This window comes from Palaemon carinicauda, chromosome 41, assembly GCF_036898095.1.
Source record: "Palaemon carinicauda isolate YSFRI2023 chromosome 41, ASM3689809v2, whole genome shotgun sequence".
Taxonomy (NCBI): domain Eukaryota; kingdom Metazoa; phylum Arthropoda; class Malacostraca; order Decapoda; family Palaemonidae; genus Palaemon; species Palaemon carinicauda.
This window is the reverse complement of record NC_090765.1, coordinates 1,112,364-1,136,363: the sequence shown is the minus strand read 5'-3', so window position 1 is coordinate 1,136,363 and position 24,000 is coordinate 1,112,364. Positions and strand designations below refer to the sequence as shown.

The window sequence follows — 24,000 nt, the reverse complement described above, 5'->3', positions numbered from 1 at the left end:
TTCATTCCACCATTCACTGCCCTTCCTCATGCTGCCTCCAACAACCTTCTTGCCACATACATCACTTGCAATCCCAACAAAATTTTCTTTTACTAACTTCCACTCCTCTAAATTACCAGTTTCTCTTACTCTCACCTCATCATATGCCATTTTCAACCTTTCCTGATATTTACTTTTTACCCCAGGTTTTATTAGCTCTTCAATCCTCACTACCTCCCTTTTACATCCACCTACTCTATTCCCCCACTCTTTTGCTACAACTAATTTTCCTTCCACCAAAAAATGATCAGACATACCGTTAGCCATACCCCTAAACACGTGCACGTCTTTCAATCTTCCAAACATTCTTTTAGTTACCAACACATAATCCATTAATGCCCTTTCTACTACTCTTCCATTTGCCACTCTTACCCATGTATACTTATTTTTATCTTTCTTTTTAAAGAAGCTAGCACTTATTACCATCTCTTGTTCAACACATGTCTACCAGTCTCTCACCACTCTCATTTTCACCTGGTACGCCATACTTACCAATGACACCTTCTACCTCTCCAGCGCCCACTCTAGCATTTAAGTCACCCATAACAACTACATAATTCCTTCTACCCAGTCCTTCTACACACCTAGTTAATTCATTCCAGAACTCATTCCGCTCTTCTTCACTTTTCTCACTACCTGGCCCATACGCACTAACAAACGCCCAACATTCCCTACCCAAACTAACCCTTACCCACATTAACCTAGATGATATCTCCTTCCATTCCACTACTTTACCTGTCATCCATTCACTCAGCAATAACGCCACACCCTCTCTCGCTCTTCCCCTTTCAATCCCAGACACTCTACCAGACATTTCACCAAACATCACTTCACCCTTTCCTTTCATCTTTGTCTCACACAAGGCCAATACATCCATCCTTCTACTTCTAAACATACTTCCAATCTCATATCTTTTACTCTCTATCGTACTACATCCACGCACATTTAAACACCCCAAAACTAGAGTGCGGGGAGCAGTCACTCTCCCCCCAGCTCCATCTCCTTTTCGATGTCTCGCTGGAATTTTATACAGGAGAGGGGGTTCCCAGCCCCATCGTCCCGTCCCTTTTAGTTGCCTCTTACGACACGCAAGGATAACGTTGGCGCTATTCTAATTTTTATATGCCCCCGCGGCCACAGGGGGCATATATTCTGAAAAAGTTTGGAGATATAACAAAAATGAAATTGCAGCTCTCTAAAGATTAACAAGAATTTGAGGTTTATGTCACGTTCAGTAACACATTGCTAGCTATAAATGTTTTTCATGAAATAAGAAATGGTAAAGTTTCAGACCTTTCTTGTCGAGTGAAATTGCATAGTATCAAAAATGTTTTAGACTGGGAATATGACTTTATACCCAAATGCTCTGCCTTGTATGAAGAAGTTCTGGAAAATACCAGAATAGTACCAGAACCAGTCTGGTATGTTGCTTCATACAAGGAAGGCTGTAATAATCTGATAAAGGGGTATGAATGTATTGAAAAAAAGGTGGGTTGTATTCCACAGGGAAATTTAACACGCTATGGCCGTTGTCTACTTGTTAAAGCAGGTAATGAATCTCAGGCTGTATTGTTGAATAATTTTAAAGTATCCTTGTCAGATATAATTCAGAGTCTCTCCTCACCACGCTAGAGGAATTATTTATAGTAGGGATCTAAGTGGTTTTTCTGATGAAGATATGCTGAAAAGATGCCCAACTACCATTCTTGAAGCTAAAAACTAAAAGGGAATAGTAATGCAATTTGTTTAATCTTTTCATCACATTACCAACCAGATTACATCAAGATCAGACACTTAAACATTCCGGTCAAGAAATTCCACCCACGACCAATGCAATGTTATAAGTGTTATGAGTATGGTCACATTAACGTAAAGTGTACTAATAAGAAAAGAGGTTATATTTGTTCCGAATTTCATGACCCCAACGAATTTCATGATACCTTCGCAGATTTTACCCATGAAAAGTTTTGTTTCCATTCTTAGGGAGCTCACTCTCCCAATTCTAAACTGTGTCCTCAGTACAAACTGGAGCAATCAATAATTGAGACTGCCAATAATGAGCATATAACTTTTGGTGCAGCAAGGGAAAAACTTAATGGTTCTAATCCAACATATGCCAATTTTGTCCAATCCCGTAAAGTCAAATAATAATTCAAGGAATACTTACACCACAGTTACTGATGGATCTAAATATCCTGAGATTCCACCTTCTCCATCACCAAATCCCTCAAGGCCCGACAAGATTTCCAATAATTCTAGCAAGCCACAGAACTCTCATCCAGTTCCAGCTATTCTGGAAAACAATCATAGGAGTAGAGTAAACGAAAAACCAAATAACAAAGTAGGCCAAAAGGGTCCTTTAAAGCAAGAAGACAGTATTCCGCTGCAAAACCGATTCAACACACTTGCCACAGAAAGTGCCAGCAAGGTTATAGAAAACATAGGAGAAACAGAGATGTTTGATCTCGAGCCCCATAAATCAAAATGCGTGAGCAAGAAAAGAGTAATGGAAAATACAACACCACCCAAACCCAAAAAACTAAATAATATAGATTTTATACCAGATGCAATTGAAATGGATACCGAAAAATTGCTAGAACTCCCAACCTTTGGATCCAAACCTAACACAGTCAATAACCAGATCACTAAACAACTGATAAACGTTGAAGTCCATAGGAATCCCAATGATCTTCAAGGAAGTGAAAGCAAGACGAATAATAATGCACCCATTAAAGAAATAAGCCCTTCTCCAGTTCTAGGTATGACTGGAAAACTAATGCTTTCACGTAAAACAATGGCAGAAAATACTACACAAAGTTTCATGTGGTTGTAACGATTGCATCATGGCAGAATTCAATGACCCTAAAAATCTAAATGTACATAAGATGAATATAATAGATAATTTTACTAAGAACAAAAATAAAAACCAGTATGGCAAATTAGAAAGCCACAATGCTGGTTGTATGTGCGTTGACCGTCTAATAAAGAAACATGCAACAGGCACCCTCCAACTTGAAAAATTTATAGAAAAACTTTACCTTGATCCAAGTGACAATTAGGAAGCAAATACAAACAAGGGTATAACCTAGGGAGCCATACCCAAATAACCAAATCTTGATTCAAAAACTACGACTAGCGTAGTCAAGCAAAGACCCGTCTCCAACAGAATAAGCAGAAATAATGCCTTACCCAGTGGAAATTCATCTTCATTGCCGTAACGTTCAATCCTTACATAATTCAGTGGAATATTAATGGTCTTAAAACCCGTTTACATCTAGGGGAAATCCAAAGACCATTGAAAAATTATAACCCTATTGCAATATGCTCACAACATACTAATGATACTGTTCCTTCAATAGGAAACTATAATTTAGCATCTCGCTCAATCCCTTCTCCCAATACTTTAGGGACTACAGTATATGTTCATAATAAAGTAACTTATGATACTTTGATATTCAACACATCAGAATTTCAATTATCTGGAGTTAGATTACATCTGAATAACAACTCCTTTAATATCTATAATATGTACAATCAACCCTCTTGAACTATGATATACAAAATCTACCTAAAGTACTCTCAAAAATGCAAGAGGATATACTATTACTAGGAGACTTCAGCTCCCATAACTCCATCTGGGACACCAATTGTGGTGATGTTGACATAAATGGTTAAAGGTTGAACAGATAATGAATGATCATAACCTCGGGAGTAGCATTTACTATTCAAAAGCTCATGGAACCTATTCATCAATAGATTTAATTCTCTGTTCCTATAATATTGTTGATAGGTTCGAATGGAATGTCTTAGATGACCTGTTTACCAGTGATCATTTTCCTATTTGATTACCATATTAGGACATACACCAACTTCTTCGATTCAACGATATAATACAAATAAAGCTGACTGGGATAAGTTCAAGTTTTACACTAAGCAAGTGTCTCCCTTTGATTACTCCCAAGACCATGATAAAACAAATGATGACCTAGTGAATTTTATCACACAAGCAGCTGATAAATCGATACCTCTGACTGGCACCCGACAGTTAAAACATTCAGTCCCATGGTGGTCAGAGACATTAATCCAGCTGATAAATGAAAAGCATGCAGTTGGAAGAAAATTAGAAACCCTAAATAAAAGATTCAAACATTTAAGCACTGGTCCCCTAATGTTAGGGAATAAAATAAACAAACTGGTTGACATAGCAATAGAAATTAGTGTGTTGAAACTATATTTTAATAGGGTTTCTGCTAAATTCAGAAAGGAAGTAATTAAAGGCAAGATAATTTCATGGCAAAAATACGTGTCAAGCATATCAGATAATACTTCTATGCAGAAGGTGTGGCAGAAGTTTAGGAAGATTAATGGTTCTTACAGCAAACCAGCGAGACACGCATTAATGCATAATGGCTTGTTAATACATGATACTCAGACAATCTCTAATATTATTGGCCGTAATATTGAAAATATTAGCAGCATTGATGATTTAGATGCCCTCTTTCTAGCCATTAAACACCATTGAACTTTGATACTATGGAGGATATCTATTACAATAAAAGATTTACTGAAGAGGAGTTGGAATTTGCCTTATCTAATTGTAGGTCAGCAGCCCCGGGTAAAGATAAGATAAATTTCGATATGATTAGAAATCTAGCCCCTTTAGCTAAAGCATATCTATTGGATGTTTACAATCATCTTTGGACCAAACACCTATTTCCAAAGGCATGGAAACATGCAATAGTAATACCAATAGTAAAGGCAGGGAAAGATCCAAGTAATCCAAACAATTACAGACCAATTTCATTAACCAGTTGCATATGTAAAATACTGGAAAATATGGTAAGTTATAGACTAAATTGGTGTTTACGTCGCAATAATATTCTATCAACATCTCAATTTGGCTCACAATCAGAATGATCTTCTGTGGATTCACTTTAACACTTAGAAAATTATATACGTAGAGGCTTTGAACGAAAACATATCACAATAGCCATATTTTTTTATATTCAAAAGGCATATGATACAACGTGGAGACACGGGATACTAAAATCCTTACATCAGAATAGTTTTCGAGGACACCCTATTTTTAATTAGAAATTTTATTGGTGGAAGAACGTTTCAAACTCGTATTGATAACATTTACTCCAAATCTTTTAATTTTGACAGTGGTGTACTGCAAGGCAGTGTTTTAAGCGGGACTCTTTTTGCATTGGCAATTAGTGACAATGTTAATCAGATACCACAAGGAGTGCAAAGTAGTCTATATGTAGATGACTTTGCAATTTACTATTCCTCTAATAGCCTGCGTCATTTACAAAGAATTCTAAATAGTGCCACTAGAAAAATACTAGTGTGGACTACATCTGTTGGTTTTAGACTTTCGGCAGAAAAAACTCAAGCTGTAATGTTTTATAAAAAATAGTAGGTGGAAGCAGAACCAAGATATCAATCTAACACTGGGCAACATACAAATCCAATTTCAAGGTAAGGTAAAGTTTTTGAGACTAATTTTTGACACCCATTTGAATTGGAAAGCACAGGTATCATATATCAAATCCAAATGTAACAGTGCTGTTAATTTAATGAGGAAATTATCTCACACAACATGGGGTGCAAGGAGATCAACTTTACTAATGATGTATAAAGCATTAGTATTATCAAGAATTGATTATGGTAGCCTAATATATGGATCAGGATCAGAAGCAACTTTGAAATCTTAAGATCCAATACACACTCGAGGCCTGAGAATTTGTAGCGGAGCATTTACATCATCCCCAAATCTCTCAGTTTTATGTGAAATTGAAGAACCCCCTTTGTCTTTGCATCAGGATTTTGTAACAATGCAGAGTGCATTGAAAATTTTAACCACTAATTCTCCAACAACAAAGCTTTTTAATGAGAGGGATATATTTATAAACATCCATGAACCACCATTCCCAATTAGAGCAAACACACTGTTACAATCAACAAACGTTAAAGTGAATCTTATCCTACCATCTTTATTTCCCCCACCTTGGATTATGACAAGGACAAGAATCTGTTCTCATCTGTTTTATTTATCAAAAAAAAATTCACTTATACTCCGAGTCACCACGAGCAAATTACCATAGAATATATTTAGAGAAAGGGTCCTCACTATGCAATATATACTGATGGTTTTGAATCCCCAATGGGTGCTGGATGTGCTGCAGTATTTTTAGATAGGACACAACAATTATCATTGCCAAAAGAATCATCAGTATTTACATCAGTTATATGCCATTTTACAAGAAATCAATATAATTAAAACAATTGAAGCCAGAAAGAATTTTAATTTTATCATCTATTCAGATTCTCGAAGTGCCATAGTAGCCCTTAAAAACTATACTCATAGGAACCACTTGATCCTAAGAATTTGAAAATCTTATAAGTAAATTATCTTCTCAGTGTGTAAGTGTCGAGTTATGCTGGATACCGGCTTATGTTGGAGTTGTTGGTAATGAAAAGGTGGCTGCTGCTGCTAAAGAAGCCATTAAATTGCCACTACAAAACATTGACCTCCCAGTTGGAGGTTTGATTTCATTATTAAGGCATTTCATATTGGAAAAATGGCAGACTATTTGGAATAATGTGCCATAAAATTATAAATTAAGGCAAGTTAAACCGAAGGTTGCTCCTTGGGATTCCTCAACACAAAAGAACAAAAGAACAGAAGTAATTTTAACCAGATTACGAATTGTACACTCGAGATTGACCCATGAATTTTTAATGATTACACCTCACGGCACTGTTCCAATGTGCAGTGAGTGTGATACTTTTTTATCTATTAAACATATATTTTCGGTTTGTAAAGTTTCTCAGCGAGAGAGAGAGAGAGAGAGAGAGAGAGAGAGAGAGAGAGAGAGAGAGAGAGAGAGAGAGAGAGAGAGATATGTTTTGGTCAGAAAACGTTTTCTGACATTTTAACTGAATCAAGTAGTTTTTCTGTTTCTAAAATTTTAACTTTTTGAAGGAATTCACGTATTATTGATAGAATCTAAATTTTTACATAAGATTTTCATGTTATTACTAATTCTTTTTAAATTACATAGATTTAATATATATTTAATTATTTTTATCACTCAGATTTCATATATATATATATATATATATATATATATATATATATATATATATATATATATACTATATATATTATATATATTATATATATATATATATATATATATATATATATATATATATATATATATATATATATATATATATTCATCCATTTATTCACTCATATTTAGAATATTTAAAGATTATAAGTATATACAGTATATATATATATATATATATATATATATATATATATATATATATATATATATATATATATATGTATATAATTATTTTTTTCACTTGTTTATTTTTTTTCCTTATCAATGAAATTTTGATAATCTTATATTTCTTTATATCCCGATTTTATTTCGGGCCAGCCCTGTGAGAGTCAAGCTTGACTCATTGTGCTGGTAAAACTCCTTTCTTTTATAATAATAATAATCTAGAGGATAGGGAAAGAATATCACCTAATGCTTCGCTCACCTCCATTAAACCTTTGTCCCCCACTACAAAGGATAATAGTAACCTCTCTCAGGCTATATCTTTGCCTGATTTGATGAACGTACCACATAAAAAATAGTTATCAGGTGCATATGTAGTTGGGAAAACACCAAAACCTAACAAATCACCACCTGTCAACAGGAAAAGAGAGAGATCCCCATCTCTCTCACCCCCATCCATTAAAAACACCAAAATTATGACATCAAATAGATATGATGTTCTGCCTGTTGATATTTCAGATTAACAGGAAAACTTCTTGAATCAATCAAAAAATCAAGTTGTCAAGGTTTAAGGGCCTAATATGAAGAACTTAAGCTCTTAATTCACGAGCATTCCCCCATAATTGTATGTCTACAAGAGAGCAAGCTTGAGGCTAATACCCATTGTCCTCACAAATATGTTAGCTATAGGACACCATATGATCACCGAGTAGGGACCCATGGCGCAAGCCTTTTATATTTTCGTCAAGATGTTCCACAAATACCCTTATCTATTTGTTCACCTCTGCAGGCAGTGGTTGTACAGATTGATATAGGGAGAAAATATACAATCTACTCTGTACTTGCCTCCAAATGATAATGTATCGTATGGTTATTTAGTAGAGGTGATTACACAGCTCCCTCAACCTTTTCTTTTACTTAGAGATTTGAATGGCAGACATCCTTTGTGGGGTTATGTATTAGCAAACACCAGGGTCAATATTATATCATCAGTTGTGGAAAACGAGGATATTGCACTCCTTAATACAGGAGAGCCAACACACTTCCATGTTCAGACAGGTACCTTGTCATGCATTGACCTTTCAATTGCAAGCTCTAACTGCCTCCTTGATTTCGATTGGAGGACATTAGATGATTGGCATACTAGTGATCACGAACAAAATTCTCCACATTGGATTCTTGACAAGGCGGACTGGGATAGATTTCGTGAGCTAAGTGAGATTAAAGGAAAGGCAGAAGAGTTTGAAAATATTGATGATGCCATAGTCTTTCTGAATGGAACTTTTTTAAATGTATCATGCAAGTGTGAAGGAGCTCCTGGTCACCAGTATAGGAGCAACGAGGAAAAGAAAATTTTAAATTTTGTAAAAGGAAGGGAAGAGTCATATAATGCTCCTTTTACAGAAAGACAATTTGATTCCGCTCTTACTAATTATAACAATACAGTCCCTGGACCCGATGGAATTCCATATGCAATGATTATACATGTACATTTAAATACAAAGTTATTTATTTTAACCATTGTTAATAGAAAATGGCATGATCATAGTTATCCAAGTGTTTGGGAACTAACCTTTATTTTAGCCTTTTTAAAACCCGGTAAGGACAAGTTTTTAGCAGCAAACTACCGACCTATTGCATTGACTTCTTGTTTATGTAAAATCAGGGAGAAGATGGTCAATGTGAGACAGATGTGGTACCTTGAAAAGAAGGTTATTTTATCACCCATTCAATGTGGATTCAGAAAAATGCACTCAGAGACTGATGTATTGATATGACTTGAGTCCTCTATTTTTGAAGCCTTTGCTTCCAAACAACACCATGTGACAGTCTTTTTTTACCTTGGAAAGGCATATGATACCACATGGAGATATGGTATACTTGAAAGAATTCATGAGTTTGGATTAAGAGGGGAGCTGCCACTATTTATTCAGTGATTTCTTTCACATAGAGGTTTTCAAGTGAGAGTGGGGGAAACTCTATCAGAGAGTGAATGCCAGGGTAGTGTGGTGAGTGTAACCATGTTTGCACTTGCAATTAATGGGATATCCTTAGTCATTCCCTGGCATGTTCTCTCAACATTATTTGTGGATGATCTCTCCATATCATTTGCTGGAGCTAGAATGGCAGTGATTGAGAGAAAAATTTAACTCTCGATTGACAATATTATATAGTGGGCCGATACTAATGGATTTAAGTTCTCGACAAGTAAAACTACTATTGTCTATTTCTGTCGTATCCGGGGAGTACATCCAGACCCGGATATATACATTAAAGGTCAACGGATCCCATGTGTAAGTGAAGCTAAATTTTCAGGTTTGATATTTGATTGTAGGCTTACATGAGTTTCTCACCTAAAAGCGTTGAAAGCTAAATATCTTGATGCTCAGAATCTTTTAAAAGTCTTGTCCCATATATCGTGTGGGGCAGACCTCAATAATATTTCAAAATTATACTAGGCCTTGATTTTTTCCAAAATTAGTTATGGATGTGAAATATACTCTTTAGCCACCCCAAGCCAGTTAAAAATTTTAGATTCAATATATGCTGGTATTAGATTGTCCGCAGGAGCGTTTAGAACCTCACATGTCCCAAGTCTCCTAGTTGATGCTGGAGAAATGCCTCTAGACCTTTACCAAATGTCTTCTATTATTTGGTATTGGTTTAGATTGCAGACTCCCAAATTCTTTAGCCTTTCAGACTGCAAGCCTTGTAAGGCACTCAACATACTTTGAGTTGCACCCAAAATCCCCTCAACCTTATGGATTTTGGGTGAAACAGTTATTAAACAGTCTTGATATAATTAGAATTAAGATGCTTCCATTTAAGGCATCATCAACGCCTCCATGGAAATTAACAGAGGTATCTTTTTGTAAATACTTGTTTTGATTTAAGAAGAATATTACTGACGTAGAATCCAGGTCTCTTTTTATAGAACATGTTGCAGAACATAGGGGATCGACTTTTATATATAATGATGGCTCGAAATCTGATGCTGGCGTTGATTTGGAGTACATAGTAATGGTTTTAATTGTAGAGGTGCACTTCCTCTACCAGCTTCCATATTTACTACCGAACTGTATGGCATTCTAACCGCTATTGAGAAAGTAGCGTTGGAAAAGGAGGGTAATTTTACCATTTTTAGTGATGCAAGGATTGTTCTTGAAGCTTTAGAAGTTTTTAATTCTAGTAACCCTCTAGTTTCAAAGATTTTAGAATAGCCTTTTATTATTGGACGGAAAGGTATAATGGTTTGATTTGTTGAGTTCCAGCACATGCATGTGTGTCTGGGAAGGAGAAGGCAGATTTACTCGTGAAAAATGTGCCATCCGAGTTACTACCAAGAAGGTATCCCATTCCCTGTAATGATATCCTACTTAACATCAAGAAATTGTTTTGTAATAAATAGCAATAGCACTGGGATAGTCTCGATGGCAATTAAATGAGAGAAGTAACAAATGTCATATCTCCTTGGAGGTATAACCTGATGTCCCGAAAATGTGAAACAACTCTTTGTCGTCTCCGTATTAGTCACACTCGGTTGACACACGAGTTTCTGCTGAAGGGCCACCACCAACCGTATTGCGACGACAGTTTAGTACGTTTAACAGTGAGGCATTTGTTGACCGAATGCCCTCATTATGATAACTTAAGAAATAGATATCTGTTTGAGGCTAGAGGTGAGGATGGCAGGTTTATTCTTGTCAAGATTTTTGGACATGATGTGTCCTACTATGCGAGCATTATTTTTAGATTTATTTCAGAAGCAGGTCTTCTGAAAACTATTTAACTCCTTGATGACATTCAACGTTTATGATTTTAATTGAATATTCTATTAATTTTTATATAAAATAAATGATATCGGCATCAATGACCTCAGATGTCAGGATGCCAGAAAACTTTAAATCAATCAATCAATGAATCACACTAGGAAGACACATGAGTGTCTGCTGGCTCGACAACACCAACCATAGAGGTTGCTGTGGCCTGATTGGTAACGTCTCTGCCTGGTGTTTGCCAGTCGGGGGTTCGAGTCCCGTGCTCAAATTCGTTACTGCCATTAGTGTCTGCAACCTTACCATCCTTTTGAGCCAAGGTTGGTGGGATTGGGGGAGCCTATAGGTCTATTTGCTGAGTCATCAGCAGCCACTGCCTGGCCCTCCCTGGTCCTAGCTTGGGTGGAGAGGATGCTTGGCCGCTTATCATATAATATATGGTCAGTCTCTAGGGCATGTCCTGATTGCTAGAGCAATGTCACATTCCCTTGCCTCTGCCATTCATGAGCGACCTTTAAACCTTTAAACTGTTTAGTACCCTTGACAGTGAGGCATTTGTTGACCGAATACCCCCACTTATAGCACAGAAAGAAATAGATATCTGTTTGAGGTTCGGGTTGAAGATGGCAGGTTCATCCTTGCCAAGATCCTTGGACATGATGTGTTGTACAATGCTAGTGGAATTTTTAAATTTATATCAGAAGCAGGTCTTTTTAATGCTATTTAACTTTTATAACATATTTACTTCTCTGGCTTTAATTTGATATTCTTTTAATCTTTTTTCTTATAATAAGTAGGTCAAGGACGGTGGCTCCTCAACATCCGGATCTCAGTATTGATAGTGTTTCTTTAAATATGCATGACTCTTTCAAAATTTTAGGTGTGATTCTCGACAGTAAATTTACTTTTGAGAAACATTTAAGGTCTGTGTCTTCTTCAATTGCACAAAAAATAGGCTTATTGAGAAAGTCTTTCAAGATTTTCGGTGATCAATCTATTCTGAAGTGTTTTGATTCTTTCATTCTACCTTGTTTTGAGTATTGTTCTCCTGTCTGGTGTTCAGCTGCTGATTCTCATCTTAATTTGTTGGACAGAAACTTATGGTCTATTAAATTTCTTATTCCTGATCTAGATATTAATCTCTGGCACCGTCGTTCAATTAGTTCATTATGCATGTTGCATAAGATTTTTCATTACTCTGACCATCCTTTACATTCAGATCTCCCTGGACAATTCTATCCTGTTCGTAATACTAGGCAGGCAGTTAATTCTAATAGCCAGGCCTTCTCCATCACGAGGCTCAATACTACGCAGTACTCTAGAAGTTTTATTCCAGTTGTTACCAAGTTGTGGAATGATCTTCCTAATCGGGTGGTTGAATCAGTAGAACTTCAAAAGTTCAAAGTTGGAGCAAATGCTTTTTTGTTGACCAGGCGGACATGAGTCTTTTTATAGTTTATTTATGACATATTTGTTTTTGATGTTGTTAATAGTTTATGTATGACATGTCTGTTTTGACGTTGTTACTTATTTTGGAATGATTTATTGTTAATTTGTTCTCTTCATTTATTTATTTCCTTTCCTCGCTGGGCTATTTTTCCCTGTTGGAGCCCCTGGGCTTATAGCATCTTGCTTTTCCAACTAGGGTTGTATCTTGGATAGTAATAATGATAATAATAATAATAATAATAAACGATATTGATGTTAATGACCTTCGATGTCAGAATGCCAGAGAACTTCAAATCAATCTCTCTCTCTCTCTCTCTCTCTCTCTCTCTCTCTCTCTCTCTCTCTCTCTCTCTCTCTCTCTCTCTCTCTCAGAAAGGTAGAAGTTTTGGTTGGAATTTGATTTATCTTAGTTTATCATAAGTGTGAATGGTTTTTAAATATATTTAGAATATATATATATATATATATATATATATATATATATATATATATATATATATATATATATATATATATATATATATATATATATATATATATATATATATATATATATATATATATATATATATATATATATATATATATATATATATATATATATATATATATAAGAAATATATTTTTATATGATGTCATATAACATTCGGTATTTTGAACTGTGTTCCTTTATTTTCTTATTCGATCTAGAGTAAATTCTTCCTTTGCTTTAAAACTAGAAGTGTCATTAAAGGAAGGGGTGTGGAAGCATTCCTTAGGCTGTGCGAGAATGGATTTTATTGTCTGTTCTTGTAAGTCTGTTCCTTTTTTTTTTTTTTTTTTTTTTTGAACTTTAGTTTTTTTGCCACATCAAAACGAATTTTCACATCTCTAATTATAAATTTTAATGTGATGTATTGAGGTTTCATATATTCTGTAGTTACAATTTACAGTAATTTAATTATTTGGAAATAAATTGTTTGCGGTATCGAAAGTTTATTTGCTGTAGATTGCTTCATTTTGTTAAATTTCTATTGCAAAATATTCGTTTTTCTCTCATACAGAGGTGACTTCTCATTATGGGGTAAATTAATGTGATAAAGAATTGAAGGTTTTCAAAGGAGATTATAGGAAATCAGCAGCCAAAGAAGGACATGCAAATTTATCTTTATGGAACAAATGAATGTGATAAAGAATTGAAGGTTTTCAAAGGGGATTATAAGAAATCAGCAGCCAAAGAAGGACATGCAAATTCATCTTTATGGGCAAATGAATGTGATAAAGAATTGAAGGTTTTCAAAGGAGATTATAGGAAATCAGCAGCCAAAGAAGGACATGTAAATTCATCTTTATGGGCAAATGAATGTGATAAAGAATTGAAGATTTTCAAAGGGGATTATAGGAAATCAGCAGCCAAAGAAGGATATGCAAAGTCCTTATGCGAGTCGCTTTATTGAGTATCCTATATTTTGTTTAATTTTTTATGAAAGTAGGTTGTAGTTTTGTTTCATTCATAAGAGGTAACTGATTCGTCTTTTTACTTTGTGCGCAGAGATTGTTTTATCTGCTTTTTATGTTTCCATCATCTTTGATGGCACAGTAGTTTATTCGAGATGGTTTTGATTAACTGTTTAAAAAATGTATTAAGATCAATTTCATGAATTCATTGGTACCTAAAAATATCTACTGTAAAGGTAAGATATTGATAATATAGGTAACAATTGATGCATGGTTGGGTATTTGTAAAAGAACGCTTCACTTTAACATTTTATTTTGTATATATAATTTTTTTTAGTATTAGTAGTTTGATTTTTAATGGTGAATCCATTTCTCAACAGTTTTAACCTTTTTTGAAGTTTTTAAACGAGTGCTATGTTGCTTTTATGTGATCATTTTGACTAATATCTATAGTATTTTAACTATTAAAGCATTGATCTTAGCACAAAGTTAATTCAGTTTTTCTTTCTCATTTAAATTTAGATATAGAATTTCATGCTTGATAGATATGGAAATTGAGTGCTTTCTGTCTATTATGTTTAAAAGTTCTAATTTAGCATTTTAATTTGATTATAGAAATTAACACTTTTATTGCATTCTATTTTATTTTTATTTTTTTAGGTTGACGAAGATGGATTTACTATTATTTTAAAAATGAGTGAGCTTATTATTTTACAAGCTACTGCTGTATTTACCTTTCGGTTTCTACTTAGAAAATGTATAGAAAAACTTATTTTTATATGTTATAAGTTCTTTTGTTATAAGTTCTTTACTATAGAAATTGGAGATGCTATCATTTAGTAGGGATATGTTTACAAGCAATATAATTTCTTTCTCTAAGAAAATCTCGGTAATGTTGGATTATGAAGTAAGGTACAAAGATTAGACATTTTCATCTCAATCTTAAGATTATGATATTTTTTAAGATATCAGTTGGTGTATTTTCAGGAAGAGTTCGGGGAAAGAGCATGGGCTGTTTTGTGGATAGCCGAGAAAAACGAATTCTGCGGGGTCATGCCGCACAGCTTAAACGTAACACCCCTAATATATGTGCAGATATTTGTTATCAACGAGGATATGTTTATGCTGGAGTACAGTATGGGTAAGTGAGTGTTTGGATTTTGCAAAATTGTTGTAATAGTGTGAGACTGTCTTTAGTGATAAAAGATATTTTAAAGTAGTTTTTATTGTAGCATGAACAGACCTCTGTCATATAGGGTGCAAGGGGAAATTTGTAGACATATATCTCACCAGTTGGTTTTATAAAATATATAAAATGAACTTTAGTATAATAAACTATATAAAATGAACTTTAGTAGTATCATTTAAATTTTCAAATTCAAGTGGAAGTTAAGTTTTGAGCCTCGTGACATAAAGTTTTTTTTTTGAGATATGAAGGAAAGCGAGTCCTTTGTCTTGGTATCTTTTCACCTATTACTGATTGTATAGCGGTTTTTGGTATCATCTGCCTAATGTATTTACGCGGATACTTTAACGACTCTGTCGTATTATTTAGATTATATATGGATGTATTTATATAACGGATTTTGACGTTGTAAAAATCTTTTTTTGGGTGAGATAGCCATGTCGTCCTCTCTGGCAGACCCCATTGGGTGCAGACCAAGTCTGGTAAGAGTCGGGCTCCAGTGATCCGGGTGTAAGTCAACCACATTTGCGGGTAATGGGTGACGCCAGGTATTGGAGTCGCCGGTGGAAGGGGCTAACTACCCCCACTGACCAGTGTACACCCACCTAAAGAGAGGCAGCCCCTCTCTAATTGAGGACTGGTCCCCGCTGAAGCCTCTTCTCGTGTTGGGCCACATGGGATAGGAGGACTGACATCCTCCAATAAGATGTGGGTAACCCGGCTTGCTCTTTAGAAAAAAAAACAACTCCTCTGTTGACGATCTGGAAAATACAAACATGGACCTCGGTACAGACAGCTCCAACTCGGGTTCTAGTATTGTAACATTGGCCCCTTATTCTTGTTATGTAAAGAATGATAAGAAAACTGTAGAGAATAAGAGAGAGAGAGCGAGAAATGATGACAGTACAGAAAGATATAGAAAAGTAGAAGTATTACCTGGTCACTATGAAGTAGTGTATTATGAAAATTTTCTTATTTTAGAATTTGAAAATGGAAGCAATGAGCGTGTAAATATTTTTAAAGCAAACAGGGAAATAGTTATTTTATGTGGATGACAGCCAAAAATTCTATCCCAGGGAAATGGAATTCTCTTGATAGGGACACTATCCCAAATACAAGGTGAAAGATTGAAAACACTTAAAACATTGGATGGTCATAGTGTCAAGTGCGTTTTGCATCACACTTTCAACCAGAGTATAGGTGTGATATATGCTCCAGAATTGCTGGACATAGAGTAAAAAGAGATTGAGGATGAACTGAAGAGTCAAGGAGTAGTAAAAGTAGTCAGAATGAGAGAGAGAGAGAGAGTTGGAGAACAACGTATTCCTTTTGCTACTTTAATTATAACATTTGATCAATGCAGATTACCAAATGTTATTAAAGCTGGTTGGTTATCATTGCCAAATGTATGGACATTCAAGCCAGAAATGCAAGGAAAAACTAATGATAAGCCAGCTGTTTGTGCCAACTAGAACTGTGGGGAAAATAGTCATGGAGTATGCATAGAAAATCCAAATTGCATACATTGTGGGGAAGAACACCCAGCTACATCTAAAAGCTGCATTAAGTTTATTTTTGAAAAAGAAATTCAGGCCAATAGGACCAAGGAAAGTGTTACTTATAAAGAGGCTCGTAAAAAAGCTCTTGAAAAGCAAATAAGGCCAGGGCAACCTTTTTCTATGGTTCTGAAGAAAATCTTGCCAAAGAACATGGAAGCTAGAGGCCAGTGTTGGGTGTCATTTGTTTCCTCCATCAACAGTAGAACACCAACATCATCTGTTGACGAAAATTATATCACCACTTCTAAGATAAGAAACATATGAAAGTAGTTAAGGAGGTGGAAAGTCCCATTGAAAATTTATATCCATAAATTGTAGAAAAATCAAAACAGGTATTTAAAGATCTGAAAGATATTCAAAAGCCATCTACTCCTATTCTAAACAATAGTATAAACCTCTCCTTGCCTGATCTGATGGAGGTTCCACTCGAAACCAATTTACCTGGTGAACCTGTAGTTGGGAAGGTGTAAAACACCTGACAGCTCACAAACTTTTATTCGAAAAAGAGAGAGATCTCCATCTCTCTCGCCTCCTATCTTAGGAAACATTAAAGTCACGACGTCAAATAAATATGATGTCTTTTCTGCTGATGTTTCTGATCAACTGGACGGTAAATTGAATAAATCAGAAATTCAAGTTGAGGTCCACCATCCCCCTCAACAATTAAATAAAAAAGACTAACACAAAGCCCAATATATCAAGATCCTCTCTAGAGATTCCACCAGGAAATGTTGTTAGATCCAATATTGCCAATGGGAAGACTTCATCCAGATGCAAGTTGGCAGAGCAGCCGATGTATCAATTATGTCTAAGAAAACAGCTAAAAGCACTTCTAATTTGTTATTAGAAGGTACAAATAGAGTTTTGAAAGGTTATAATGGTTTTGATATTCAGGTAATAGGTGCTTCGAACGTAGAAGTACAGTAAAAAGAACAGAAATTAGAGAGAATGCCATTAACAGTAGTAAAAGGTAAAGGACAAACTTTGCTAGGTTTGGATTGGCTACAGTATTTGAAATTAGATTGGCCTAGTATTTTGAAGGTTACAGGTAGACAAGATGAACACAAAAATGAAGTGTCTGTGGATATCATATCAGAGTTTCAAGACATATTTGAAGATAAAGTAAGTACAGTAAAGAACACAAAGGCAATTTTAGTTTTGAAACCTGACAGTGCTCCTAGATTTTGTGCTCCCAGTACAGTACAGTATGCATTGAAAAGTGCTGTTGAAACAGAAATCAGGAGATTAGAAGATGAAGGTTCATGGAAAAAGGTTACATATTCAGATTGGGCTACTCCATTAGTACCTATTGTGAAGGAAAAGGGTCAGGTTTTGGTTATGTGGAAATTAAAAAGTAACGTTGAATCCACAACTGCAAGTAGTTCAACATCCATTACCAAATCCGAAAGACATGTTTGCAACTATGTCAGGATGTACTGTTTTTTCTAAGTTAGATTTAAGACTAGCATTTCAACAGCTTCCTATGGATGAAAATTCACAAGAATTATGTACAGTAAATACATCCCTAGGTTTGTTTAGGCCGAGCAACAAATTATGGATAAGATTTTTTCAGGAATGCAAGGATTATTCATTTTTATAGATGATATTTTAATTGCTGGTAAAGACACAAGAGAACATAGAGAAAGATTGCGAACAGTTCTGAAGAAGTTGAAGGAACATAATATTAGAGTAAATAAAAGCAAATGTATTTTAGAAGTTGATTCAGTGGAATACTTAGGTTTAGTAATTAATGGAAAGGGTATTCACAAGACTAAAGAGAAGAATAAGGCTGTACAATCAACAAAAGTACCAGAAAATTTTAAGGAATTACAATCATTTTTAGGTTTAGTAACATTTTATGGGAATTTCATTCAGAATTTGTCTACAATTGCACATCCATTGTATAATTTGTTGAATAAGGGTGTAGAATGGAAGTGGACAAAAGAGTATCAGGAATTTTTTGAAAGAATCAAACAGGAAATGACATCACCTACATTCCTAGTACACTATGGAATGGATTTACTAGTTAAATTAGTATGTAATGCATCAAACATAGGTTTAGGTACAGTATTATCTCATGTAATGCCACATGGAACAGAAAAACCAATTGCATTCACTTTTAGAGTATTGAACAAGGCAGAAAGGAATTACTCTCAAATAGAAAAAAAAGGTTTAGCATTAGTATAGGGAGTTAAGAACATTTTCCGCATTATTCTCTTGACCAATAGTATCAACTGTAGCATTTATTTTCTTTGCGTATTGTTTAGGGAATTTACAAGCAGTTGCAAAATGACCCATCTTTCTACAATTCTGGCATGTTTGTGCAGTAGCAGGGGATTTCTTTGTTTCGTATGCAAGATGATCAGTTTTACCACACCTATAACATTGGGTTTTCCTTGTTGTTTCTGTGTATAAGCCTGATTTTGATATTTATGAACATTAATGTTAGGTACTTTTCTATGACTAGGCTTTGACATATTCCTTCTCTGATTCGCATTGTTTTTCCAATTGGAACCTATTGTACTAATTTTACAATTTTCCATTCTATTGCTTGTAGAACTTACTATTATGTTACTTTTCTTATTTGATGTTTCTAAAGCTCTGCCAATTATCAATACCTTTTCTAATGTTAAATCTTTATCTTGCAATAATCTTTCTTAGCTCTTGTGATGTGCAATGTGCAATAACTTTATCTAGGATAACATTTTCTAACTCTAGAAATTCACATGAAACAGCTAAATTGTTTAGTCTAGTCACAAATGTATCTAAACTTTCATCTTCTTTCTGATATGCTTGTGCTGTAAATTGATACCTTTCAAAAAATTTATTGACCTGTGGAGCAAAATATGTGGTAAGAGCTTAATTGCAGCTTCACTTGTGTCATCTGTAGGCTGCAATGTCTTAAACACTTCCCAAACTTCTCTACCGGCTATATGGAGTAATAATGCCTTCTTTTGGGCATCCTTCATATTCTCTAATGCTTCTAAATAAATCTTAAATTCCTCACACCACTGTTGCCATCGTGTTGCAACAGAATTGGGTTCAGCTGTGTTGCTAAATCATTCAGGATGTTCAATGTCAAGAGGTATTTTGAATTCTTACTTGGATTAGGTTAGGCTACTGTTCTAAAGTCACTTTGTAATTTCCTACCTTTTTTTGTATCCTACCCAACTTTAAAATTCACTTTGCTTGTGTTTAATGAAATTTTTCTGGTTGGCTGCATGGAGAATCCTCATTGGCTTTTTACTTCTGCTTCTCTTGCAATAACTTTTCTTCTGGTTCTCTATGATCAGGTTGTCACCAATTTTATGTTAATTGAATATTGTCTGGTGATTTCAGCATATTACTCACCTGGAAATAATAATATTGTACAGTAGTTAGATGAGGATATTGGATCCCAGCCTCATAGCCGACTTGTTTTCTGGATTGGATGGGTTATAATCAGAGACAGAGTTCTTAATAGAATACATTTTAATGTACTTGTGACTCTGGGCTTCTAAGTTCTAAATCCCAACTGACTGTCGAGCGTCTCTCAAACAATCTCATAAACCAAAACATCATAACAAACATAAGAGCATCGCTCTCAAGACTTAAATCCTACTACAGTACAAAAGTTAAAAGAATCACATCCTATCTTTGCGGTAATTAATAAATGCTTGAACCCTAATATCAAAATACATTATTTCAGTTATGTACAATGTATAACATGTTTTATCAATACAATTTGATGCAATTTTGCGCTTAATACACGTAACATTTGTGGTAATACAGCACTGTACATTATTACAATAATACATAACAATGACATTCCCCCCTTTAGTTCTCATCGTTATTTGCCTTTTGTGTTTTTTGGATAAGCATTTACACCGAGACCTACTTTTTTTTTAACCATATCCTCGAAAGGATTTGAATGCAGAGAACAGGATTTTTAACTATAGACAGTTTAAATTACGGAGAGTTGAAAATGTTTTTGGAATATTGGTTTCTAGATTTAGAATTATCTATTCATTAATGAATCTGAAGTTATCAAGTATTGAAAAGGTTGTTATGGCATGTGCTGTCCTTCACAATTATTTAAGAAAGAATTGCCTTTCAACATATTTCCTTGAAGAATTCTTCCATAAGGTCGATATTTCAAACAATACTTGTACCAGGGATATCAATTGATCCTAATTCTGTTGCAAGGTTTGAAAATGGTCTAGGAATACAAAACTATTTCCAGATGGCTAAAGAAGTAATGGTAAAATTTGAAGAATATTTTGTTAATGTGGGTGCAGTACCATGGCAAAAAGGCTTTGTGTAAATAAAATAATAGAGTACGCCTACTGTTTTGTGTAAGTGAGTTCTACAACAGTGAAAATAGAAATTTTGTAATACTTTTTCAAGATACAGGAATTGTAAAAAGGATTACATTGAACTACTTCCTGTAAACAAAGTCGTAAAATATATGAGTTTTTTTGTCACTTACCTCACCATCCAAGTAAAAACCTATATCATCCAGATTAGAGCAGCTCTCTCTTGATCCAAAACAAACCTCATCTCAAAATACCAAAGAGAAGTCGTATATATATCATCCGGTAAGGTCCAGGACTTCTTTGAGATTTAAAATTTTTTGTACTCTCCTGAAAGAGCCCCGTAGGCAGTTGATTTTTTTGACCACTGCTTCCCGCGTGCAGTCCGGATCAAGTTATTTCAATATCCTCTGAAGAGCTGATATCCCTTCGTTTCTAGGTATTTTATTGGATAATTCTTTAGATTTAACTAACCTTAAGCTGGATGATCTCTGTAGGTTTGTATGAACTGCAGTAAGACCTCCCTCTCGTTCCTTTTTTCAATGATGTCCTTCATAATTCAGTACTAAGTTGATGTGCTCCACTCCTTGGTTTGAAGCACAACTGAGGTTCGATGTTTGACGCGCGTTCACAAATGCAAACGGTTTGTGGACAATGAAGCTGTACTGCCCATAAAAGTTGGGCTACATTGACTTTTTTCCAACCATTCAATGAACGTGTTTGACAATCAAATGCCCCGTTTATTCGCTCGAACATCACTGCAAACACTTGTCTGTTGAACCATGTTCAATGAACCATTCGACCTTTTAAAGCCCGCTTTAGTGTAAGGTAGCGACCAACTCGTTTGTATTAACTAATGATGAGTCTCATAATTTGCTAGTCAAAAAATACAAAATAAAAAGTACTCGAGGTTTGAGAAAATGAGAGTTGTGATATCATTTGGTTCTTTAATGATGTGAATTAATTTTGTAATTGGACTCTTGTTTATTTTATGTAACCCTTATTTTCTATTTTATATCAAACAGAAAAGAATGTTTTTGTGGCAATGAGGAACTGCCGATGAAAATGAAAGTATCAGATGTTCTTTGTGCCATGCCATGTACAGGTGACGTTAATATCTTCTGTGGAGACTACTTGCATATGAATATATATGAAACAGGTTTAGCAAGTAAGTACTGTGCCATTTATGCAAAATTATTTTTAGACTACAAAATGCTTGCTCTGTAGTAATGTTTTAGCACTTTACTTGATTTTTCCTATGACCAGCTGACAGATTCTAATATGCTGATTAGTCAGTTAGTATTGAACTTCAACAGAACTAAAACATTGATAAGCATTTCTTGTGCCATACCCCCATTCCATAGTGAATCTTGTGCCATATTCCAATTCTATAACTTATGCCTTGGTAACATTGTACCCTAAGTAATGATTCTTAGTAAAGTATTTTAACTATACACCAATGCTTTGATACTTTCGAACTACTGTAGTGTTATTTTTTATCAGCAATTGAATAATATATCATCAGTTGGTAAAATTTTAAATGATTATTCATAAGATCAGCTACATATAGGAAAAGATTAAGGCCTCATATATCTGGTCATTTGTTCTGACTTTATCAGATTACTGGTAAGGAATGAATGACAATCAAACAACTAAAATTAGATTGAAATATAAAGGAGTTTATGGTGGGTGGAAAGAAAAACATCGTAAGAAACTGGGGTGATATTCAGGTAAACATAAATTACAACTCTGCCCCAATTTCTAGTAAAGTTTGTGATCTAGGAGCATCTCTTGACTGTAACTTGTCTTTCAATGACCCTAATAGATAATGTAGTAAAAACTGCTGACTTTCATCTTAGAAACATTGCCTTTTTAAAGAAGTACCTTGATGAACATTCTATAAAGAAACTTGTGATAAAATCTGTTATTACTTGGATTGACTATTGTAACTCCATTTACTACCGTTTAACAAAAGTGCAACTTAATAAATTACAAAACATAATAAATAGAGGAGCAAGATTGATAAAGGATATCTCACTCCAAGAAATTATCACTCTTACACGAATTGATTTGCCCTGGCTGCCTATTAAAGCAAGAATTGAGGTTAGAATTTGTGCAATAACCCATCAAGTTATCAGAACCGGACGTCTAAAATATCTAAGGTAATTGCTACTTATTGTGCAGCCAACAAATCATGTTCACACGAGATTAGTTATAAAAGGTTTCAAATTATTCAAACCTAGATATAATTAATGTACACTGTAAGCTCTAGAGCTTTTAGATATGCAGCCCCGAGATTATACAATAAGCTCCCACTAGACATCCAAATGGCTGAAATTATTAAGGTTGTCAAGAGGAAACTGAAAACTTTCTTGTTCTCAAAGTGCTTTGATAATGTGGACCTGACAGTAAATGAATATTATGCAGTGTGAAATGCTGAATGCCTTTGAATGTATATGATAAAATTAATGTGAAGGTCCTGTAGAGAGTAGGGTTTCCCTGCTGTATGGGACCAAAAAAGAAGTCCTTAAAGTAAAGTAAGTACTATATGTCAGCAGCCGAATAAGATCTTTTCAAAAGAAATGGTGGTCAAAATGATTATTGCTATTGTCGTGAAAAAAAAAAAATGTTACCACTTCGAATTAGTTTGTTTTAATAAGATAAGATACCATGATGATGTTTTGTTACAGAAAGAGAGAACAATAATCTAACAAAGTCTGGACAAATTATCTGAAGTTTAGAGCATTAACTCCTTTACTATGAGACGTTGTTATGTGTCAAAAGATGCCTCGTGATACAGACATTGTTGTTCAGATATGTCCTTATCAGTATTATTATCATTGTTATAAGCTAAGCTACAACTATAAACATACGGAGGTAAATATTAATGGAATAACTGACTGATTACCGCCCAATTTCCTTAATTCCCATACCATCTAAAGTTTTTGAATGACT

At 34.6% G+C, this 24,000-nt stretch overlaps 1 protein-coding gene across 1 annotated transcript in view; it reads left to right on the top strand.

The window, feature by feature from the left end:
• Positions 1-23,211, top strand: part of LOC137632220 (xylosyltransferase oxt-like) — a 570,606-nt gene extending 547,395 nt beyond the window's left edge. Inside the window, exons 5-7 of the mRNA XM_068364103.1 lie at positions 14,996-15,149; positions 22,071-22,213; positions 22,871-23,211. Coding sequence (XP_068220204.1) covers positions 14,996-15,149; positions 22,071-22,213; positions 22,871-23,211 — 638 coding nt within the window. The remainder of the gene's footprint in view (positions 1-14,995; positions 15,150-22,070; positions 22,214-22,870) is intronic.
• The last annotated feature ends 789 nt before the right edge of the window (positions 23,212-24,000 follow it).